The sequence below is a fragment of the Protomyctophum bolini genome, assembly GCF_963924005.1.
Source record: "Protomyctophum bolini genome assembly, chromosome: 4".
Classification (NCBI taxonomy): domain Eukaryota; kingdom Metazoa; phylum Chordata; class Actinopteri; order Myctophiformes; family Myctophidae; genus Protomyctophum; species Protomyctophum bolini.
The window spans coordinates 1,489,571-1,513,308 of NC_137865.1; the positions used below are offsets into that span (position 1 = coordinate 1,489,571).

Genomic DNA, 23,738 nt, shown 5'->3' on the forward strand with positions numbered 1-23,738 from the left:
GTCACATTGTAGGCACTACAGAGCCAGGCCGACTTTTATTCGGCTCTAAAATAGGAGTATGAATCGGCCCTTAGATGACCCAATTTGATTCTCCGTAGAAAAACGTACTTCCATGACACGAGTTACTTAGTGTCTTCTGTACTTCTGTACACTGTTCAACAACTTAGTTTCTAATAATTGCTTTCCTCTGTTCTCTCTAGGTGACCCATCTTTTTGACAATGGGGGAACCGTGTTTTTCGCCATCTTCATGGCGATATGGGGTAAGTACTGTACGAGAGCGTTCCAAAGGGTTTGAGGACGTTTTTTTCTCTATGGAGAATTACATCGGGGTCATCTTAAAATCGTCTCGTATAAGAATTGTGTTCCAAAAATAAACAAACTCTCTCTGCGATATTGCCGGGGATGTGTCTCTGTATCGTTTTTCAAACACAGTTCTTATATGAGGCGATCTAAGATAAATACACAAACCTGTGGACTTTCACACTCACTCCAGAAGGCCACTATATTTCCACACTCACCAGAGGAGCGGATCAATAATATTGATTGATTGGTTGGTTGATTGATTGATTTATTGATTGATTGATTGTGTCATAGCCACCGTGTTCCTGGAATTCTGGAAGAGACGCCGCGCAGAGCTGACCTACGACTGGGACCTGATCGACTGGGAGGAGGAGGAGGTCATCAATACCTCATCAATACCTTGTTTTCAAAAGTAGCTATTTTTGCCATTGTAACTAGGGTTGTCCCGATCGGATCGGGTGATCGGAAATCAGGGGCCGATCACGTCATTTTCAAATGATCAGAATCAGATCGGGAGCCAAAAATCGTAATCGGGACATCCCTAGTATCAATATAATATCCATATCATGATATTAGACTGGAAATTGTCTGTGATTTGGGATATTGTATTATTGTGATATGGCATAAATGTGTTCTATTATGAATATCGGATCGGGAAAAATCTATATTGGCAGATGCTCAAATTAAATCAAATCGGAACGGGAGCCAAAAAATGTGATCGGGACAACCCGAAATTGTAACGAAGGCTCTCACTCCCTCTCACGAGAGTTTCACATATGGAGACGACAGAGACATCTAGTGTTGACATCAGGTCAATGCAGGAACTCCTTATATGGACATGGACGACTGCACTGTTGATTTCGTCGACTAAAACTAAGATGACACTGGTGAGAACTAAATAGAAACTAACACTAAGACTAAACAATTTGACAATTTCGTCAACAAATAAAAACTAGACTAAAATGTCTACAAACCGATCTACGCGACGCGTTGTGAGCTTGTAGATCTGCTATATACTGTTTCAGCAAGTGTAAAAACAGTCATTACGACGGCATCAAGGCCCACCAAAATACATTTTCGTCGACTAAATCAACTGTAGATTTAGTCGACTGAAATCTTATGACATTTAGTCGACTAAAACTAGACTAATGCTAAAACATTCCAGGTTACTAAAATGTGACTAAAACTAAATTAAAACTATTCAAGAGACTATATGACTAAAACCATTTGCTGCCAAAAACAACACTTATCCAGTCAAACTCTAGGCCTCTAGGCCCAAGTTATTACCCCTGACGTCTCGCGCAGAGCCATACAGTAAGAGACATTGCGGGGCTCGAAAATGTAGCGCTCGAGCGCTGTTCGTGCAGCCTAGACAGTGACCAGCTGGAGTTTGAAATGCATTGTTTTCAACGAGGGCGGCACAAATATCAGCAATTTTAGGCATGTGTGCATCATGACAACTGTTTTAACCCTCTAAGACCCAGCGTTGCAACAATTATATTTTAATTAATTACTTAATTATTATTATTTTTTTCTGTTCTTTTTTCACCTAAACATCATCAGTGATGTTCATTGCAATGCCATTGGTCATGATATTTGCATATAAATTTAAATACCCCCCACAGAGGCTGAAATTTACACAAATTAAAAATGTCTGGACTCTGTGCAATTTTGAAGATTTTTTTACCTATGACTTTTACAATTTACAATTTACAATTTAGGCATTTAGCAGACGCTCTTAATCCAGAGCGATTTACATTAAGCAAGAACAAAAAGCATGGGGAATACATCACATAAAAACATTTATCATGAAACATGCGTAAGCTAAGAAAGTAACAGTGGAATATCTATAATGAAACTATACATATAAGCTATACATCTATACTACTATGATATACATTATGTACTATGACGTGCTATGACTACATACAATGCACTTTTGACCTTTAACCCTAATAAAAGTAAGTAAAATAATTATAATATATGTTTTTTTGTGAGCATTAGAATGTCTAGAACATGTTTTATTCATTATTGTGAAAGATATCCCCCAAATGTAAATTATTAATTTATTATATTATTATATAATTATTATATAATGTGCATAAAATTTTCATAATAATTTTTTTTTACACATTTTTTTAACCTAATTCCTAGTAGTACAAAGTAGTAGTAAAGTTGAAATCTCTTTTTTGCAAGTATAAATTAATCCGGGTCTTAGAGGGTTAAACTGTTTTAATGCCGAGATTAAACCAAATAAAATCCACTTTAAAACGGTGTAATCCCTTGTCGTAGTGTTACAAAATATTCCAAAGTGGCGATCGAAACAACAGAGCGGAAGAGGAAGGCGCCCGCACCGCATCACCGCCGCGAAAAGAAAAAAAATCTAAAATAAAATAATTTAAGATCATTAAAGCTGGGCTGATGCCTAGGCTGAGACTGAGTCCAGTGCATTTTGCCAACTTCCGTGTCCAGGACATTATTGTCGCTCCTCGCAATGCTCTTCGCCAATAGAAGTCTATGTAGAATTGGATTGCATGGCCCCATGAAGTATATGAAGTGAACAGAGTTGTCGTATCTCTGTCTTAGGGTCGATTCATACTCCTATTTTAGAGCCGAATAAAAGTCGGTTCGGCGCTGTAGAGCCTACAATTTGACGTCATTTGAGGTTCGGGGGGGCGGGTACCGTCCTAAAGTCGGCTCTTCGGTGCTACTGAAAATTTCTGACGAGCCGAAATCATTTCGGCACTACAGCGCCGAAACAGGAGTATGAATCGGCCCTTACTCTGTGGCTCTGGTCTCGTGTAGCCAGACAACTATATGCCACAATCTCCGAATGCTATATAGAGTGGAGCTACTGTATACACCTCCCGCAATCGGAGTAAGGATAAGCTGCCATTTCCGTTCACTCAAATTATATTTTAAAATATCTTTAGGCTACATCTCGTCTTATCATTTAATTTCCATTTCTGCTAAGCAGCAAGGTATATTTTATGCTTAGATGCTTCTATTTATATAATAAGGGTAAACATCGCAACTGAAAAGACGAAACGGAAGTGGGGAGGAGGCTTGATCACTTCCACTTTATTGCTTACTTGTGAGCTTCCGTTGCTCCAGACTGAAGCTTTTGAACGTTGCGAGAGGAAACAGTCTGGCAATTATGCGAAGGAAGCTAACCCTGAAATGAGAGGCAAGAAATACATGGGGGGTGCTGTGATTGACAGACTCTGATTGGCCCTTCCACTGCTTGAATTGTGCTAATAAACGCCCACCCAGTGCTCTGGGCCAGACTGACCGGTCTGCAGAACACACGTGATGTTACCCGATTGTAATCAATATCAAATCATATAATATATGGATCTAAAGCTTGTTATGCATGGATCAATATCATATCATATATGGATCTAATGCTTGTTATGCATGGATCAATATCATATCATATAATATGGATCTAATGCTTGTTATGCATGGATCAATATCATATAACTTATGGATCTAATGTCACTGATCGAATGCCTGTTATCCATGGATCCGTAACATACATAGTATGAGCCAATCATTCTTCTAGGGATGGCCAGAATTATCAATACATTGATGAATAGTTCCTGATTTTTCACCTCTCTCTCTCTCTCTCTCTCTCTCTCTCTCTCTCTCTCTCTCTAAAAAAAACCCCTGATTGGGACATCCCTACTATGAATGTTCTCACTGTAAAGTAACAGTAGATTATAGTAGGTTATGGATTTCCATCCTCAGATGTTCTTAAAGTGACAGTATAGATCACTGCTCTTTCAGGACGAGCTGCGGCCACAGTTTGAAGCCAAGTACTCCAGGGTGGAAAGGGTTAACCCCATCTCTGGCAAACCTGAGCCTTTCCAACCGTTCACCGACAAACTGAGCCGACTCCTGGTGTCTGTGTCTGGAATCTGCTTTATGGTGATTATTATTATTATTATTATTATTATTATAATAATTATTGTTTTTGCTGTTGTTGTTATTGTTATTATTATCATCATTGTGTCTGTGTCTGAACTCTATGCTAAAATACACTATAATCATGATTACTTTAGTGTTTACATTATTTAGCATGGTATCTGCTTCATGGCAAAGAGGTTTTTAAATAGTGTAGCAGAGTGGCTCACAGCCTCAGCCTGATGGTGGCGCTATAGTGTAGCAGAGTGGCTCACAGCCTCAGCCTGATGGTGGCGCTATAGTGTAGCAGAGTGGCTCACAGCCTCAGACTGATGGTGGCGCTATAGAGCGCTGCAGTCCCTCCCCCTTTCAGAAAAACGAGTGGCCCAGGAAATTAAACCCCAATGCATTCTCCCATCGGCACTTTCTTATTTAATTTATTTAAAGACGGTTACGCCGCGGACAAAGCCAACTCGGATCGTGACAAATCATGACAATGAACACAATGTTTTGGGCCGATCAAATAATTTATAAGACGAAAAACAAAACAAATAGTGTTGTCTCCTGACTTTCTTTACTTCTTTCTAATGATTTGATCGGCCCAAAACATTGTGTTCATTGTCATGATTTGTCACGATCCGAGTTGGCTTTGTCCGCGGCGTAACCGTCTTTAAATAAATTAAATAAGAAAGTGCCGATGGGAGAATGCATTGGGGTTTCATTTCCTGGGCCACTCGTTTTTCTGAAAGGGGGAGGGACTGCGGCACTCTATAGTGTAGCAGAGTGGCTCACAGCCTCAGCCTGATGGCCTCAAATGTATATTTTTCTCCCCTGAGCCAGTTAGGGTTATCCCTTTTGGCTTAGTGGTTAAGAGAATGTTTAAGAATATACTATAATTTGCAGTCTAGCTTGGTGTGTGTGTGTGTGTGTTGTGTCCTAACTCAGCCATGGCTCAATATCTCCCCCCAGTGGACAGACATCACTGTTGCGGTTGACTGGATTTGTCTTGCGTTAAACTGATGTTGCACAGTTGTTGATTGATTTCTAATAGTAATCACGGGCCTGTCAATCACACGATACCAAATTACAATTCCAATTATGGTACTGATGATTTATTTGTAACCACTTGAACTCATAATAGGATATGATAGCAGATCTGCAAGGTCACAATGCAACCATTTGTGAGCTTGTAGATCTACAATTCTTTTGGAGTTTTGTGGAGTAAATGAAAGTAACAAAATAAAATGGGGGCACGGTGCGCCTGGCACAGTCGGTAGTGCTGTCGCCTCACAGCTAGAAGGTCCTGGGTCCAGGGTAGGTACCCTCACATGTTCTCCCCGTGTCCCCTAGGGTAGGTACCCTCAACATGTTCTCCCCGTGTCCCCTAGCCTGAGATAACGCTAGACACAGTCGGTAGTGCTGTCGCCTCACAGCTAGAAGGTCCTGGGTCCAGGGTAGGTACCCTCACATGTTCTCCCCGTGTCCCCTAGCCTGAGCTAATGCTAGACATTTCTGGCCTAGATGGGAGGGCCGCGGCTCAGAAAAATGCGCACCCTGATTGGTTCACCGATCTGTCCGTCAGCCCCGGTCTCTCCTCCCCCCCCCCCCCCCCCCCCAGTGCAGCACTGTTATTGTGTCGACCAGAAGCAGAAACCACTGGTTGCTGGAGTATACCATTCTAACAGACTGTCAAAGTTATTTCCACAGAGTCGGCACACGTTGGGGTTTTTTTTAGACGCTGTGGTGGGTTCTTCAGCCATTCTCCTCATTTTCCTCGCATAGCCTCATTTGAATTCCACTGGTGATAATTTCCTCACGGTGTTATTTTGAGGGGTGCATACCGCTCAGAGCCCTGACGTCACATGATTTGGAGCGATCCCACTTTTAGACCAGTGCAGCCCATGCGCAAATCCAGGCTTTCGTTTTTTGCGCAGACGAAATGAAAGCCTGGGTATCGAGGCTATACGTGTCCCCTAGGGTAGGTACCCTCACAGCTAACATGCAGTCCAACCGGGGAAACTCCCCCCTGTGAGGTGAAAAGAAGCAGCTTGGACTCCTCATGCATTGAAGGAAGCATGAGGTCAGTCCGCTGACAGTGCATATTTCAGATCTCTCTGGTCCTGAGAGACAGTGTTTGGTCCATATTTCAGATCTCTCTGGTCCTGAGAGACAGTGTTTGGTCCATATTTCAGATCTCTCTGGTCCTGACAGACAGTGTTTGGTCCATATGTCAGATCTCTCTGGCCCTGACATACAGTGTTTGGTCCATATTTCAGATCTCTCTGGTCCTGACAGACAGTGTTTGGTCCATATTTCAGATCTCTCTGGCCCTGACAGACAGTGTTTGGTCCATATTTCAGATATCTCTGGTCCAGACAGTGTTTGGTCCATATATTTCAGATCTTTCTGGTCCTGACAGACAGTGTTTGGTCCATATTTCAGATCTTTCTGGCCCTGACAGACTGTGTTTGGTCCATATTTCAGATCTCTCTGGTCCTGACCGCAGTGTTTGCCGTGGTGGTCTTCAGGCTGATTGCCATGGAGAAGTTCGCCTCGTTCGACTGGGAGTTCGTGAAGAAGAACTGGCAGTTCGCCACCTCCGGCACCGGAGTGTGCATCAACTTCATGATCATCATGTCCCTCAACGTGGTGAGTGAACTTTAACGTAGGCTTTGAATGTTATCAACCAGTACTCTTGGTTTAATCTTGGTATAATTTTGTGGTACCCACTATCTAGCCTCCCCCTAGCCTGAGCTAACGTGTTAAGTTTCTGGTCTATATGAGTGAAGCGCTACGTCACATAATTTGGAGCGACACCCACCCGGAAGCGTTGACTCCCACTTCTAGACCAAGGCAGCCAATGCGTTCCTCCAGGCTTTCATTTTTCGCGCAGACGAAATGAAAGCCTGGGTATCGAGGCTATAGCCTCCCCCTAAAAGAGAGGCAGGCAGGCAGGCAGGCTGACTGACTGACTGACTGACTGACACTGACTGTGTGTGTGTGTGTGTGTGTGTGTGTGTGTGTGTGTGTGTGTGTGTGTGTGTGTGTGTGTGTGTGTGTGTGTGCGCTCGCGCGTGTGCGTGCGTGTGTGACACAGATAGTAGGCAGGCTTTAGACTGGATCAGGCTTTCCACAGCTACCCCACACAACACAGAAGAGCAGATCGAAGCTCTCAATGTTTTAACCATAATACATAACACAAATCACACCTGAATTGGATTGCAATACTTTACAATTCCATCATAAAAAAAAGTCGCAGGGCCCCGGGCTGCAGCTCACCCTCTCCCAAGTAAATCCGGGCCTGACTGTATACCCACCGACTACAAGGACCCAGGAAATGATTCCCCGTTCATTTTCCTCATAGACATTTCAAAAATATTTATTTAAAGACCTTTTAAGCCTCGTACAAAGCCAACTCGAGTTGTGACAAATCATGACAAACAAACAAAAACTTTTGGGCCGAACAAATAATTAGAAAGAAGAAAAACGTCAGGTTACAACACTTTTTATTGTTGTTTTTCTTCTTTGTAATTATTTGTTTGGTCCATCATATTGCCATGATTTGTCACAACTCGAGTTGACTTTGTACGACGCTTAAAAGGAAAGATGGGAATTATTTCCTGGGCCTGGTGTCGTCATGAAAGGGGACTGGGACGTTCTATACGTCTCGCTAGGAGTGTCTCACCAGCCGACACACAAGAGGAGTTTGAATGAACTGAAACCGTGCGCTTTCCCAGGAAAGGGGAAGTGTGGAGCTCTCTGCTGGAACTGGGAACAGAGCGGCATTCCGACGCATCGCCGTTCCGACTCCCCCCCATTTCGACACACCCCCATTCCGACGCACCCCCATTCCGACGCACCCCCATTCCGACCCAACACACAACCCCGCCTCCCCCAGCCCCCACCAAGCACCCCACCCTCCGAAACGGCGTCCGAAACGTAGGCTACACAATCACCCCCCCCCCCTCCGGAATTTAAACACCGCCAACGCACAGGGAAAGGCGCACGTGTGTGTGCGCGCGCGCGCGCGCGTGCCAATTCTCACATTTGTCGAAGCATAGGCCTATTAATCCGACCATTTATTACATTAAATAAAGATCTGTCTCGGCTGTTCATCTGTCCATGAAAGCAAACGGCACGGTCAGGATGACATGTGACATGACAGCGCACGAGAGAGAAAATAATAATAATTGACTGCATACGTAGGCTATAATGAGTCCAGGCATCCCTGCAGGACACCCGCACCCTCCGGGCGTTCACTCCATTTGCTCGTGCGTACATGTGTGCGTGTCGTGTGTGTGTCAAAGTCAAAAGTTTTTTTTTTTTTAATACAGGTCATATTTCTATCCTTTTATTAAATACAAATAAACTTATACATGATGTACATCTGTCTCGCCTGTTATTACTTATTCTTGCTTTGTCTGCCATCTGGAATACAGAGATTCCGTTTTTTTCCGGAACCGGTGAGGAATGTAATTATGTAAAGGGTGGCTGCCTTGCGCACAGCGAGAGAGCGAGAAGCTGAATAAACCCGGGAAAGTGCCTTCTTCTATGATTGATACTTTGATAGGACAGCCCACTTAATTTCATATATTCCCACTGTAGGCTGCATGTCAATTTTTGAACAGTGTAGGCTCTATCGTTTAATGTTGTCTCATACACATATAAAAAATCTGAACTGGCTGTAATTCTTTGCTTCTTAGCAAAACTGAACTTGTATGCATAATTACATGCTGGACATATCTGTTGCGTGTGTGACTGTGTGTGTGTCTTCAATTATGTGCCCACGTCACCACGTCATTGCAACATAGGTAGGCCTATAGTAAATTTGACTTGCGCACCAGAAGGGAAACAAAGAAAAAGATGACCAAAGACGGTGAAAAGTGGAAGCGCTCTGTGAAGTCCTATATGTGCCACACTGTAGGCCAGTGATACTCAACCTCAGGCCCGCGGGCCACATCAGGCCCGCGGGACCATTATGACTGGCCCACCAATGAAAATCAAAAAAAAAAGAAGAAAAAGAAATCTGGAAAATGAAATAAAAATAAATAAATCTGAATGAAGTTATCTTTAATTACATTATTATAAGTAATACTATTAGAGTTGTACTATTACTCGAACGAAAATAAAAGCTTGGGGGGGGGGGGAGATGCAATGCAAATGAAAGACATATACTGTGTATCCCTATTCCCTGACATAATTTTATAGCTAAACGGTCAGAATTCTATTTTATTTGAATGATGAAACCCAGCTGCCATTAATAGTTGGAAATGGAAATTGCGGAAATGGAAATTGCTGAAATTGTAATTGCGGAAATGGTGGAAATGGAAATGCGGAAATGGAAATTGCGGAAATGGAAATTGAGGAAATTGCGGAAATTGCGGAAATTGCTCTTCACTTATAGCTATCTATTTTCAGGTAGATTGTTTTATTTTACTCAGTCAGCCATATCACTACTCATTTTTTTTCATGAAAAAGGTCATAGCTGGGTAATCTATTTTCAGGCAAATTGTGTTTATTGTATTTTATTTTACTCAGCCATAACAATTTATTTTCTGTTAACCAACTTGCTGGCTGGCAGGCAGGCAGACAGCTACTCATAGACAGGCAGACAGACAGACAGCTACTCATGGAGAATTGGACAGGCAGGCAGTCAGACAGCTACTCATAGACAGGCAGACAGACAGCTACTCATGGAGAATTGGACAGGCAGGCAGACAGCTACTCATGGACAATTGGACAGGCAGGAAGGCAGACAGCTACTCATAGACAGACAGACAGCTACTCATGGACAATTGGACAGGCAGGAAGGCAGACAGCTACTCATAGACAGACAGACAGCTACTCATAGACAATTGGGCAGGCAGGCAGACAGCTACTCATAGACAGACAGACAGCTACTCATGGACAATTGGACAGGCAGGAAGGCAGACAGCTACTCATAGACAGGCAGACAGACAGCTACTCATGGACAATTAGGCAGGCAGGCAGACAGCTACTCATAGACAGGCAGACAGACAGCTACTCATGGACAATTAGGCAGGCAGGCAGACAGCTACTCAGACAGGCAGACAGACAGCTACTCATGGACAATTGGACAGGCAGGCAGACAGACAGCTACTCATTGACAGACAGACAAATAACTACTCATGGACAGACAAACAGGCAGGCAGGCAAAGAGCTACTCATGTTATGTTATTATAACAGCTACTCATGTTATGTGCAATCATTTGTGCAGTTATGGAAACAGCTCTTTGTGTTTATGCAAGAAAATGTAACACATTTATTTATTTACATATTGTGTGCATGCACATTGTACTTTGATACATTTTGCGAAAATAAAGCAATTGAAAGAGAGAAGTTATCAACTATCATTAATGTCGTAATTTTATCTACTGGCCCCTGGCCCCTTGCCATTTTTGTAATGTGGCCCACAGGTAAATCTATTTGAGTATCCCTGCTGTAGGCCTTTGTTATATTATGCAGCATAAGCCTAAAGGTGTATCAGCGATGTGTAGGCTACTGCACTGTACAGTCCATATATTTGATCTTTATTAACCTATATTGAATGTCAGTCACCAGGTTTTCTTCAGATTGTGTACACTGATTTTCTAATTATTATGACACATGTAGGCCTATACTGCACATTATGAAATCCACTTATGTTGAGATTCCTCTCTGAGCAGCTTTAAGCTGCATGGCTGTTGGTTTGTTCGTTCCTACTAAGTAACGAATTTTGCTTATTCATACAGTACCCTCTACAAGCCAGCACATTTCAATGTTTTAAGTTAACATGCTGGAAAAAATAACAGATTTACAAGCTATCGACACATATAGGCCATATGTACAGATTCGAATGTTAGCTTTTTTTTTTTTTTATGCGCCGCCGCGCAAAGTTATGCCGTATAATGCATTGCAGAATGCAGCTACATTCACGTCTTGTGGTCTGCACCATGGGTGGATATTGTTCAAAAACGTTTGTATGGTTGTCGACAAGTCCTGCAAAGGAGCGATGCACTTCACTATTCTACCACAGTGGGCTATGCAATAAGTCTCTCTCTAGTCATGGGCTTTAAAGCGAGCTGGGCAGTGCGTGTCTGTGATCTGTTAGAGTGAGAGAGAGTTCAAATCGTGTCCTCCTTTTTTCCATTAGAATCAGTCCTAAAAGAGAGACCGGGTTCGCACTCCGGGTTCGCACTCCTTTCGGGTGTGGAAGATAGGCTTAAGGCTGCGCATTAGATAGGCCTACTACTCACAAGTAAGATAACATGAAAATATTGGATTAGTAGCCTATTCACAAGGAAGATTGAAAATAACAACAATAACAAGAATCATAGCCTAGGCCTATATAACAACAACAACAACTAATAATACAAATAATAATAATATGATGACAACAATGATGATGATGATGATGACAATGTTTATAATAAAATATATGTGACAAGCATATTATTGCGTTTTAATATTCCCACTGCAGGGCAACACGTAGGCCTACGTGACTGCTTTGAGGTTACGCAGCATGCAGGCTATATAATATCTTATCGATCATTGAAGAAGACTCGCTGTCCGGCAATCATACTCTGTCATCAGTATAATAATAATAATACTAATAATAATACTAATAATAATATAATAATAATAATAATAATAATAATAATAATAATAGAGATAGAGTCTGTCCGTCAGACAGACATCTCGACCATACGGAAAAAAGGCCGCCTCCCCACGCACATGCACGGAGTGGGGTGGTGGGGGGGCTGGATTGATGTACGTATCGGAGGCGGGGGGGGGGGGGGGGGGGGGGGGGGGGTCGGAGTGGCGGGGTCTTTCCCAAAGTGGAGAAACCCCGCCATTCCGATCAATAGGGTTCGGAATAGCGATGTGTTTAATCGTCGGAGTGGCGGGGTCTTAACCAAAGGGGAGAAACCCCGCCATTCCGATCAATAGAAGTCAATGATCGGAATGGCGATGCGTCGGAATGCCGGTGTGTAACCGCTGGAACTGTTTCCCCCGCAAAGCAAAGCTTTATTACGCCAACAATAACAGTATCCAGGGGGTCATGTTTACCAGATCATAAAAATCATGTTATTTTTCCCCCATGTGGAAGCTCATTCGCTGCTTCTGTCTGTGGAAGCTAATAAATGCTGTCTTCTGTCTGTGGAAGTTCATAAATGCTGTCTTCTGTCTGTGGAAGCTAATAAATGCTGTCTTCTGTCTTCCGTCTTCTTGTCAGGTTTATGAGAAAGTGGCCTATCTTCTGACCAACCTAGGTGAGCCCTGCCCTGTCACTTGTTGATTACCTATTGATTATTTGAATATAATTTGGTATTATTATTATTATAATTGTTTTTGTATCTTATCAACAATTCAATTAACCATTTGAATCTGTAGGCTATTTCATATTTTGCCACACAATGAGATGTTGTGGAAGTAAAGAGCCCGTTTAAAAGCTCAGAAGTATTAGTATTAATAATAATAATTACTATTATTATATTACAGAGCATCCTCGCACAGAGTCAGAATGGGAGAACAGCTTCGCTCTCAAAATGTTTCTGTTCCAGTTTGTGAACCTGAACAGCTCTACTTTCTACATCGCTTTCTTCCTGGGAAGGTACCGTAACTATATATATACAAGTTCTTTCTTCCTGGGAAGGTACCGTAACTATAGATATATAAGTTATATAAAAACGACATGAATTGGCCAGAGCTTTAGGTAGCAGGTGCTACCTATAAGGTAGGTAGCTTTAGGTAGCGGGTGCCAGACCAATCTGTAACATGTTCGGAGATGGGGGATTTTGTTCAAACTTTAATATTATCTATAGACCGCGGGGTCTGCAGAGGCCCAACGAGGACTACTAGCGCTTCAATCACTGTTTTCATTAGCAGGAGGCTGGATTAATGATGTATTACACGCCGATCATGCCTATTTCCTCCCGTTTTGAGCCATAATGCTAATAAAGACGGCGTGCGTGAGTGCACGCGGGGGATTTTGGCTGTTTTTACATAGACGCTATAGCGGTGGTTAGCAAAAAATGCTGCCTGTGCAAAGGTAAGTTTATCTCGTTCTCGGGTGTCAAGGAGTTAAGGTACAGTAACTCTATAGGGCTATATTGGTCTGCTGACAAGCTGACTGCTGGTTGTCCCAAAAACGAGACTAATATATGCAGGGGTAACCCTAGCCTTTTATTTGGAACCAATGCTCGTTAAAATGGAGAACCATTTATGTCCAGTAAATGAGTCAATGTGTTGAATCATGAATGAATGCATTCATAAATGATTTTATTTGGCATTACAAATTCAACAATACTCACATGTACAGCATTGAAAGAACATTGATTATTCCATAATTCCACATGTAGTCAGTCAGTGGTTTTCAACTCTTTTCATATCATTTGGTTACCAACTCTCCATCATTTAACTGGGGACCACCTGAGAACCTCCTCAAGGATCAGGGTAGCACCCAATCAAGACATTTTATTTTTATTTATTTTTGTACTTTAATGAATTTTTCCAATTTCCAATTATTTTACTCCACTGCATCGCAGAGGCACATTTTGTATTTTTACTCTTACACTACATTTATTTGAAATCTTGTATACTAGTTATTTTGATTATCATTATAAACATACATTAACCACTTCAACCCTGTACATTTTGGCCATTTCGTGTGTGTGTGTGTGTGTGTGTGTGTGTGCGTGTGCGTGTGTGTGTGTGCGTGTGTGTGTGTGCGTGTGTGTGTGTGTGTGTGTGTGTGTGTGTGTGTGTGTGTGTGTGTGTGTGTCTGTGTGTGTGTGTGTGTGTGTGTGCGTCTATGTCAGTCGTTCTCAAACTATTTCATGTCAAGGACCCCCAGAATTATATGTAATTGTCCGCCGACCCCCATCTGAAAATATGTCGTTCCAGGGACCCCCCCCCCCCCCCCCCCAGAAGTAAAGATTTGAGTTAAAAACGTTATTATATTTAATGTTAACGTTAGGATTTGCACCACATTTTCACCATGTGCCGCGCTACGAGCTTGTATATCTGCTATTGTTCAAGTATAGTATAAAAAGTATGCTCAAAACACCTGAATGGGTTAAGTTTGTTTAACCCATTTATGTGTGTGTGTGTGTGTGTGTGTGTGTGTGTGTGTGTGTGTGTGTGTGTGTGTGTGTGTGTGTGTGTGTGTGTGTGTGTGTGTGTGTGTGCGTGCAGGTTCGCTGGCAGGCCTGGGAAATACAACAAACTGTTTAATCGATGGAGACTGGAGGAGGTGAGTGATGATGGAGTAACCAAAACATTTATATTTAAGTACTTAATTAGTGAAGTACAAATTAGAGGTTCTTCCGCTTTACTGGAGCGTTACCAACTGCCAGTACTTTTACTTCTAATCCACAAAGTATACATTATCAGGTTGCTTCTTAGAAACGATACAATTGTATTTAATCATGACACATTTCTCTCCTCAGTGTCATCCCAGCGGCTGTCTGATTGATCTGTGTCTGCAGATGGGAGTGATAATGTTCTTCAAGCAGATATGGAACAACTTCATGGAGCTGGGATATCCGTAAGTTCATCATTCATGAGCATTTCATATCGTTACATTATTATGAAGCTGGCATGTGGGTCATGACGAAAAGAATAAGGTTGCGGATACAAGTGGCCATGGCACAGATGGACTCACTGGCCTTGGATCGCCTGATTAAAACGTATTTCTCATCAAAATATATTGAAGTAACTTGAAGGTACCCTTCTTTAATATTTCATCATGACTTTTCACCCAAAAAACGGAAACAAATTGCTCATGGTGGGATCATAGGGGGCAAAATCGGTGAAAAACGTATTTTTTGTAATATTCCTAAAAAAAAGGAAATGGAGATGGGAACTTCTCCTTTGGTCCAACCATTCCTGGGATATGTGAGAATGCTTGAGTGAAAAAAAAAAAAAACCCATTGTGGGTGTATGGGATCAGTCTATCACTAAACACGAGTGAAATTCACCCGAACACCTGCCTGTAGAAAAAAATCACACCCGTGTGAAATGAGTGGTGCAACTCCCCTTTCTCCCCCCCCCCTCCTCCCTCTCTCTCTCTCTCTCTCTCTCTCTCTCTCTCTCTCTCTCTCTCTCTCTCTCTCTCTCATTAGCAGGCAACAGTGCAGCACTATCTCTCTCTCTGTTTCTGGCACAACAGCGCCCCTGCTGGTAATAATAGTCATACTGGTGCTCACAGTCACATAGGTGCATGGGTGCAGGTTAACGTCACATAGGCGGACACGGACATTGCTGTTCCTTGGAGTGGTTGCACCACTCAAAAACATGGAATCGGGCAGAGAAACATACCTACCTTCTATGATGTCACTGAGCATCATGAAGGTATAGTGAAAGACCCACCCCCACCTCAGATATCATGAAGGTACTGAAAGACCATCAGCAACATTGTGAGAAAAGAATACAAAAATATAATTGTCTGAGTGAAAATGTTTAGTGTTCTAGGGTTAATGCAGAACGGTCTAACTGAAATCCAGCAGTGTCCAGCAGTGTCCCCGTCGCTAGCTAACGCTCGCCTGTGGTCTGTCAATGAAATGATTCCCCACCGTCCGCCGCCATTATAACCGACATGTATCTCTAAACAAACTCTTTCAATGCAAAATGCTGAGTTCAAGATCAGGAGAGTTCAGAAAAAAGCAATTCTCGGATATTGGTATTTCCATTTCTTTCACCATAGTAAATGCTGCATTCGTGGTCTGGAGAGGGAAGTTGTTTTTTCAAACGGGTAAAAGGGCAGGGGCTGAAGCCCCCTTTGATGTCTATGTGTGCACGTCCCTGGTCTAGTTACTCTGTGTTTTTTCTCCAGACTGCTGCAGAACTGGTGGTCTGGTTTCTCTGTGTGTGAGCGTTAGGGTTGACGGGAAGGTGTTTGGTTTTAGTTTTAGTTTTATTATTCTCCAGACTGCTGCAGAACTGGTGGTCTGGTTTCTCTGTGTGTGAGCGTTAGGGTTGACAGTAAGGTGTTTGATTTTTGTTTTATTATTCTCCAGACTGCTGCAGAACTGGTGGTCTGGTTTCTCTGTGTGTGTGAGCGTTAGGGTTGACAGTAAGGTGTTTGATTTTTGTTTTATTTTTCTCCAGACTGCTGCATAACTGGTGGTCTGGTTTCTCTGTGTGTGAGCGTTAGGGTTGACAGTAAGGTGTTTGATTTTTGTTTTATTATTCTCCAGACTGCTGCAGAACTGGTGGTCTGGTTTCTCTGTGTGTGTGAGCGTTAGGGTTGACGGGAAGGTGTTTGATTTTTGTTTGATTTTTCTCTAGACTGCTGCATAACTGGTGGTCTGGTTTCTCCGTGTGTGAGCGTTAGGGTTGACAGTAAGGTGTTTGATTTTTGTTTTATTATTCTCCAGACTGTCGCAGAAACTGGTGGTCTGGTTTCTCTGTGTGTGTGTGTGTGTTAGGGTTGACAGAAAGGTGTTTGATTTTTGTTTTTGTCTTATTATTCTCCAGACTGCTGCAGAACTGGTGGTCTGGTTTCTCTGTGTGTGAGCGTTAGGGTTGACAGTAAGGTGTTTGATTTTTGTTTTATTATTCTCCAGACTGTCGCAGGAACTGGTGGTCTGGTTTCTCTGTGTGTGTGAGCGTTAGGGTTGACAGTAAGGTGTTTGATTTTTGTTTTATTTTTCTCCAGACTGCTGCATAACTGGTGGTCTGGTTTCTCTGTGTGTGTGAGCGTTAGGGTTGACAGTAAGGTGTTTGATTTTTGTTTTATTATTCTCCAGACTGCTGCATAACTGGTGGTCTGGTTTCTCCGTGTGTGAGCGTTAGGGTTGACAGAAAGGTGTTTGATTTTTGTTTTTGTCTTATTATTCTCCAGACTGCTGCAGAACTGGTGGTCTGGTTTCTCTGTGTGTGAGCGTTAGGGTTGACAGTAAGGTGTTTGATTTTTTGTTTTATTATTCTCCAGACTGCTGCAGAACTGGTGGTCTGGTTTCTCTGTGTGTGTGAGCGTTAGGGTTGACGGGAAGGTGTTTGATTTTTGTTAGATTTTTCTCCAGACTGCTGCATAACTGGTGGTCTGGTTTCTCCGTGTGTGAGCGTTAGGGTTGACAGAAAGGTGTTTGATTTTTGTTTTTGTGTTATTATTCTCCAGACTGCTGCAGAACTGGTGGTCTGGTTTTTCTCTGTGTGTGAGCGTTAGGGTTGACGGGAAGGTGTTTGATTTTTGTTTGATTTTTCTCCAGACTGCTGCATAACTGGTGGTCTGGTTTCTCCGTGTGTGAGCGTTAGGGTTGACAGAAAGGTGTTTGATTTTTGTTTTTGTGTTATTTTTCTCCAGACTGCTGCAGAACTGGTGGTCTGGTTTCTCTGTGTGTGAGCGTTAGGGTTGACAGTAAGGTGTTTGATTTTTGTTTTATTATTCTCCAGACTGCTGCAGAACTGGTGGTCTCGGAGGAAGATGAAGAAAGGAGGGGGCGTGGGCCACAACGTGCAGAGCAGCAAGGCACAGCTGCCCCAGTGGGACAAGGATTGGAACCTGCAACCCATGAACACCCATGGGCTCGTGGACGAGTACCTGGAGATGGGTAAACAACACCACCAACAACTGACCAATAATTAGTCATTAACCCATTTAGACCTGAGGACCATTCTACAAATGCCTTCTAAATTCTGACAGTTTTCTGAAAAATGCTTCTATGTCAGTGGTTCTCAAACATTTTCATGTCAAGGACCCCCAACAATATATGAAATTGGCCGCCGACCCCCATCTGAGAATATGTAGTTCCCGGGCCTCCCAAGAAGCAAAGCTATGAGTTAAAAACGTTCGCTCTGAAAGAATATATTCAAAGATTTCACCACATTTTCATGATTTTTCAGCAGCTATAGCTGCTATTTTTCAATAGCTAAAGTAGAACATAATGCTTAAAACACCAAAAGGGGTTCCCGTTCAGAATGGGTTAAGTACTCTTGGTTCTAATTGTTGAGTAGTTAAAGGGAAACTTCACCCTTTTTGCAAAAACATGTATGTTAATGACGTTTAGAACACTTTCCTGGGGGTCTTTATCCTTATCCTTATAATAATTCAACGAATGTCTGAATGAAATAATGTCACTGACAGCGCTTTATCTCATCATTAACTGCACGAATCACTCCCACTTTTCACACAGGCATGGACCATAATCATATGGAGGTCTTCCCAGAGCCCTTTTTCCCATTTCACACATTAATGCTTAATAATGAATGTATTAGTGCATTAACCTCGCACCCTCACACACCTGCGTCCCTTAGCGACACCTGCATCACAGGCCACCGTTCTCACCGTTACCCCACTGGCATGCTTCCTCTAGCTACCGCTGCAACACAACAAAATGTGCCCTATACAATTTGGCGCCGCGTGTGTGTGTGTCTCCTAATACATAAAACAGCACAGCCGTTGTCGTCTATCTCCCACCGAGCCACACTATTGGCGCACATTTCTCCATGCAAAACTAAATCTGCACGCTCCCACAATGAACCTAGCCTACTTTTTACCGATTTTACCGATGTATTTCACTGTTCAAATATTGTTTTTACATCACTCCAACCCCCTCAGGCCAGGAGGCGGTGTGTGTGTGTGTGTGTGTGTGTGTGTGCGCGCGCATCTCCGATCATCTTAATATATTTATATACGCTCCAAAAAGCGTTCATATTTTGCGGGAGAGACGGATGAGGAGCAGAAATGAAGCGCCAGCATATCAATCCATTTATCACCACGGAGAGCGCCCTGGATGAGGAGATACGAGTCATTCTTTCCGCCGCGCTAACATGGGAGTCAATGACAAGCTAATAGTTGCACAGAGCGTTAGCATACGGCAGGCGAAAAGCAAAATGCCCAAAAAAAGAATAGGAATACATTCTGATTATTCTTATCTCGCCCCGTGTCGTTTGGACGTCGCTAGGACGTCCACAGACGTCGAAGGCACCTCTCGGTTCCAATCCTTATGACGTTTCCAGACGATTTATGTACTAAATGTGCGCGCGCGTGTGAGAGGCACGCTAAACTGTCAACACTTCTACTAAAGAAAGAGGCAGCGATGGCGCCATAAATCCATATCCATACATTCGGGGACATAAATTGCGCAAAATACTTTTACACTTTTAAACCGCAGCAGCTTACTGCTTACAGCTGTTGCTAAGCTACATTAGCATAGGAACGCAACCACAACAGTGTTGGGCAATCACCAGGGTTGCCACATTGACTGAGAGGGAAACAAGCAACCAGGTCTATGAAAATGTTAACAGGCCAGATTAAGTCAGAAAATCCCAAAATAAATCTACAATAAGCAACAATATAGCTGACTGTCAAACATCATTGTCCAATGTTCTTTCAGAGCAGTGGTTCTCAAACATTTTCATGTCATGGACCACTAATATTCTATATATATATATATATATATAAAGATTTACTATATATATATTTGCTGTTCATATATTCAGAACGGGTAAGGACTAGTGTGTGTAATATGTGGTTTTAGATATTTTAGATGTTAGCAGTGAGCCCATTGTCTCTGATGCCATGGACACTGGGCTCACTTACTTCCTGCACTACATGTTGTCTCAGTAAGACAGCCCTCCCTCTATCCACAAGGAGGAGCAGTGCACCCAAAGCATTATGGGAAATGTAGTCCAGGAAGGAAGTGAGCCCTGGGTCGATGACATCAGAGACACTGGGCTCACTGATACATCTAAAATACCGGTATCTAAAACCACATATTACACAAATAAAGACCCCCAAGAAAGTGTTGTAAATCTTCTAAACGTCATTAACATATTATTATTTTTGCAAAAAGAGTCAAGTGTCCCTTTAAAGGAAAGGCAAAGAGCCTTTGTTCCCATTGCAATCAGAACTGCAGACTCGATTCAATTCAATGTTATTAAGAGTTGTCTCAAGACACTTTACATGTGGACTCACTCCCAATCTTCGGCCGTAGTCTGAAAACTCACCTCTTCAGACTCCAGTGCACCTTAGCCGGAAGCATTTGCCCCCACAGCCGCAAATGTCCACTGGATGGCACCAGACAGCATATGCAGATCATTACTTGCAAAAACAGTCATGTCAATAATAAATAGATTTGGCTCAGGGGTAGAGTGGCCGGTAGAGCGGCTGGATGGGAACCGTGAGGTTCCCGGTTCGATCCCGGAGCTCCTCCAGATTAGTGTCGAAGTGACCTTGAGCAAGACTCTGAACCCCTAATTGCTCCTGATGTGCAGTTTGGTGCCTTGCATGGTTTCATCCGCCATCGGTGTATGAAATGAATGTGTGTGTGAATGTGTGAATGTAATGCACAATCGATGTAAATCTGTGTGAATGTAATGCACAATCGATGTAAAGCTGTATAATGCCTTGGTTGAAAAACAAAAACAAAACAAAGTAGTCCTTTAAAGGGCCACTTCACCCCTTTTGCAAACAGATCTTATTTTAAAGGTGATTTCACTTAATTCAAATATCACTTCTTTTTTGTTTTGTTGTGATAATCCTCCCTACTATAGAGTGTGCTGACCATATAAGGCTGACCATATAAGGAGTTCCTCCCTGTTCCCCAGTTAACCCCTGGGGTCAAAACACCGTAGGTGTCGTTTTTGGCTAGGTGGCCCAGCCTTCATCCAATCAGGATAGAGAGGGTATTCTGCCAATCATGGCAGGCCTTGGTGTGTGTGCTGTTGGCCTGTTGTGTGTCGTCGTCCCCCCCCCCCCCCCCCCCACTGTAATGCATGCATGTGCACATCTTGTTACCGGGGCAGACCGGGGGAGTTTCCAAATCACCCAAATCACTGAATGCTCCTTTAATGATGTTTGGGAGACAAGAAACACTTTCCTGGGGGGTTTATGTTGGTGATTTGTGTTTTTAGATATTTTAGTATTTCAAAGTGTCCATGATGTCATGGACACTGGTCTCACTTCCTTCCTGGACTACATGTTGTCTCAGTAAGACAGTCCTCCCCCCCATCCACAAGGAGGAGCAGTGCACCAAAGCATTATGGGAATTGTAGTCCAGGAAGGAAGTGAGCCCAGTGTCCATGACATCATGGACACTTGGAAATACTAAACTATCTAAAAACACAAATGACCCACATAAAAACCTCAGGAAAGTGTCCCTTTAAGCTAAACCTGTGTCTCTTCTACTCTAGTGCTTCAGTTTGGTTTCACCACCATCTTCGTGGCAGCCTTCCCCCTGGCTCCCATGCTGGCTCTGCTCAACAACATCATCGAGATACGCCTGGACGCCTACAAGTTTGTCACGCAGTGGAGGAGGCCCATGCCCGCCAGAGCCACTGATATAGGTTAGTTAAACTATCTACCTTAGTCTGCAGCACTTGTCCTAGCCTTGACGACCTTACAGGTGTATATGCAAAAGGCTCAACTTATGTCACCATGTATTCACCAGGTATCTGATAATGTCCTCTTGGTTGTCATGGTTACCACCAGGTATCTGGCACGGCATCCTGGAGGGCATCGGCGTGCTGGCCGTCATCACCAACGCCTTCGTCATAGCGATCACGTCGGACTACATACCCCGCTTTGTCTACGCCTTCAAGTACGGGCCCTGCGCGGGCAAGGGATACCGCAGCGAGAAGTGAGTATGGGCCCTGCATGGGCCAGGGATGCCGTAGTCTCGCGTTGCCAGACTGTTGCCTCTCGTAATTTTCAAATTCTTCCATCATACAACGGAAGCTCTGATCATGGGTCAAATATAAATGCTTCCGTCATACAGTCTGGAGCACCGGAAGCTCTGATCATGAGTAAAATATAAATGCTTCCGTCATACAGTCTGGAGCAACGGAAGCTCTGATCATGAGTCAAATATTGGTGTCTTGACGGTTGACTGTGCTGCTTCCGTCGCCAGGTCTTTGCGAGGTTACGACATGGCTGTGTTTTTTTTCTCCAGATATTAGCGAGGTTACGACATGGCCGTGTTTGTTGTTTTTGTCTCCAGGTGTTTGCAAGGCTACATGAACGGCAGTCTGTCTGTGTTCGACATGGCGCTCAACGACAGCTACGCTGACAGCTCGCGATACTGCCGCTACAGGGACTACCGGGCGCCGCCCTGGAGCCCCGCCCCCTACGACTTCACGCTGCAGTTCTGGCACGTCCTGGCGGCCCGGCTGGCCTTCATCATCGTCTTCGAGGTCTGGACATGTTGTTTGCATTTTTAACACAATCTATGTCAAACTAGAACAATCTTGTGTATAGAGCTTAAACCCTGCTTTGCCAAACACGAGAAACGTTAAGAGTATTCATTGAGAATTACCTACCTTCATGATGCTCCGTGACATCGTAGAAGGTATAGGTTTGTTTCCCTGCCCACACCCCATTTATTTTATTTATTTCTACAGGCAGGTGTTAATTAATTAATTTTACTGGACCATTCTCACATGTGGAATGAGTAAATAGACAGGTTTCTGAACTGAGTGAGTAGACATGTGAGTAGACAGTTTTCTGAACCGTCCACAGCCCACCTCTGAGACACAGAGTGAGTAGACAGTTTTCTGAACCGTCCACAGCCCACCTCTGAGACACAGAGTGAGTAGACAGGTTTCTGAAATGTCCACAGCCCACCTCTAAACATGGAGTGAGTACAGGGCTGGACTGTACATAGGACGTACCGGGCAAATTCCCGGTGGGACCGTAGGCCATGATATAAATTTAAAAAAAGGCAGGCAGGCAGGCCAATAGGCGGCAGGCCACCAGGAAAGGTCCGGACGTGCTGCCATTCTGCCAGTGCCATCATGATAATTTCACTGTACCTGTATCAGTGAGTGACAAATAAACCCTCTTCTATCTTGAATCCTTTTGCCAGCATCATTCTTGTGAGAGCAACAAAGGGTTATGTAGTTGTCTGTTGGTTTGTATAATTTATGTTGTTCTGTGGTATTAGGGCTCTGGGCTTGTTTGTTTGTGTGTGCCTCGACGGAGTGGGCGGTATAGTTTCTGCTATCTGCGCGCTGGTTGTGGTGGGCTGGTCTGGGCCAAATTCTCGCGAAAATTACCGGGCAGAATTTTTGTCCCAGTCCAGCCCTGAGTGAGTAGACAGGTTTCTGAACCGTCCACAGCCCTCCTCTGAGACACAGAGTGAGTAGACAGGTTTCTGAACCGTCCACATCCCTCCTCTGAGACACAGAGGCCTCTTTTCCACCGGAGGAATTTTGTAAAATAGACGATACAAAAATACATATTTAGCCACGTGTTCGAATGCCCCCGCCTACCTGTCAAAAATAGCTAAAAATCGCTAAAATTATATTTTACTCTCTCTAATCTTACAAGTACAGTACTTATAAGTAAATGTGTACTTAGCTACTTTCCACCACACTGATTATTTTCCCTTCCCTTCGTCAACAGCACCTGGTGTATGGCATCAAGTCGTTCATCGCCTACCTGATCCCTGACATGCCCAAGGACCTGTGTGACCGCATGCGGCGCGAGAAGTACCTGATGCAGGAGATGATGTACGAGGCGGAGCTGGAGCACCTGCAGACCTCCCGGAAGAAGATCGGGCAGCGCTTCCACCACGAGTGGCCTTAA

General features: G+C 43.4%; 1 protein-coding gene across 1 annotated transcript in view; it reads left to right on the forward strand.

Annotated features, from left to right (window-relative positions):
* Positions 1 to 23,738, forward strand: part of ano3 (anoctamin 3) — a gene marked incomplete at its 3' end in the record, with an annotated part of 48,852 nt that extends 25,114 nt beyond the window's left edge. Inside the window, exons 10-22 of the mRNA XM_080761627.1 lie at positions 201 to 261; positions 596 to 678; positions 4,091 to 4,231; positions 6,692 to 6,856; positions 12,444 to 12,480; positions 12,710 to 12,821; positions 14,405 to 14,462; positions 14,659 to 14,756; positions 17,606 to 17,763; positions 21,347 to 21,499; positions 21,645 to 21,792; positions 22,153 to 22,345; positions 23,556 to 23,738. Coding sequence (XP_080617753.1) covers positions 201 to 261; positions 596 to 678; positions 4,091 to 4,231; positions 6,692 to 6,856; positions 12,444 to 12,480; positions 12,710 to 12,821; positions 14,405 to 14,462; positions 14,659 to 14,756; positions 17,606 to 17,763; positions 21,347 to 21,499; positions 21,645 to 21,792; positions 22,153 to 22,345; positions 23,556 to 23,738 — 1,590 coding nt within the window. The remainder of the gene's footprint in view (positions 1 to 200; positions 262 to 595; positions 679 to 4,090; positions 4,232 to 6,691; positions 6,857 to 12,443; positions 12,481 to 12,709; positions 12,822 to 14,404; positions 14,463 to 14,658; positions 14,757 to 17,605; positions 17,764 to 21,346; positions 21,500 to 21,644; positions 21,793 to 22,152; positions 22,346 to 23,555) is intronic.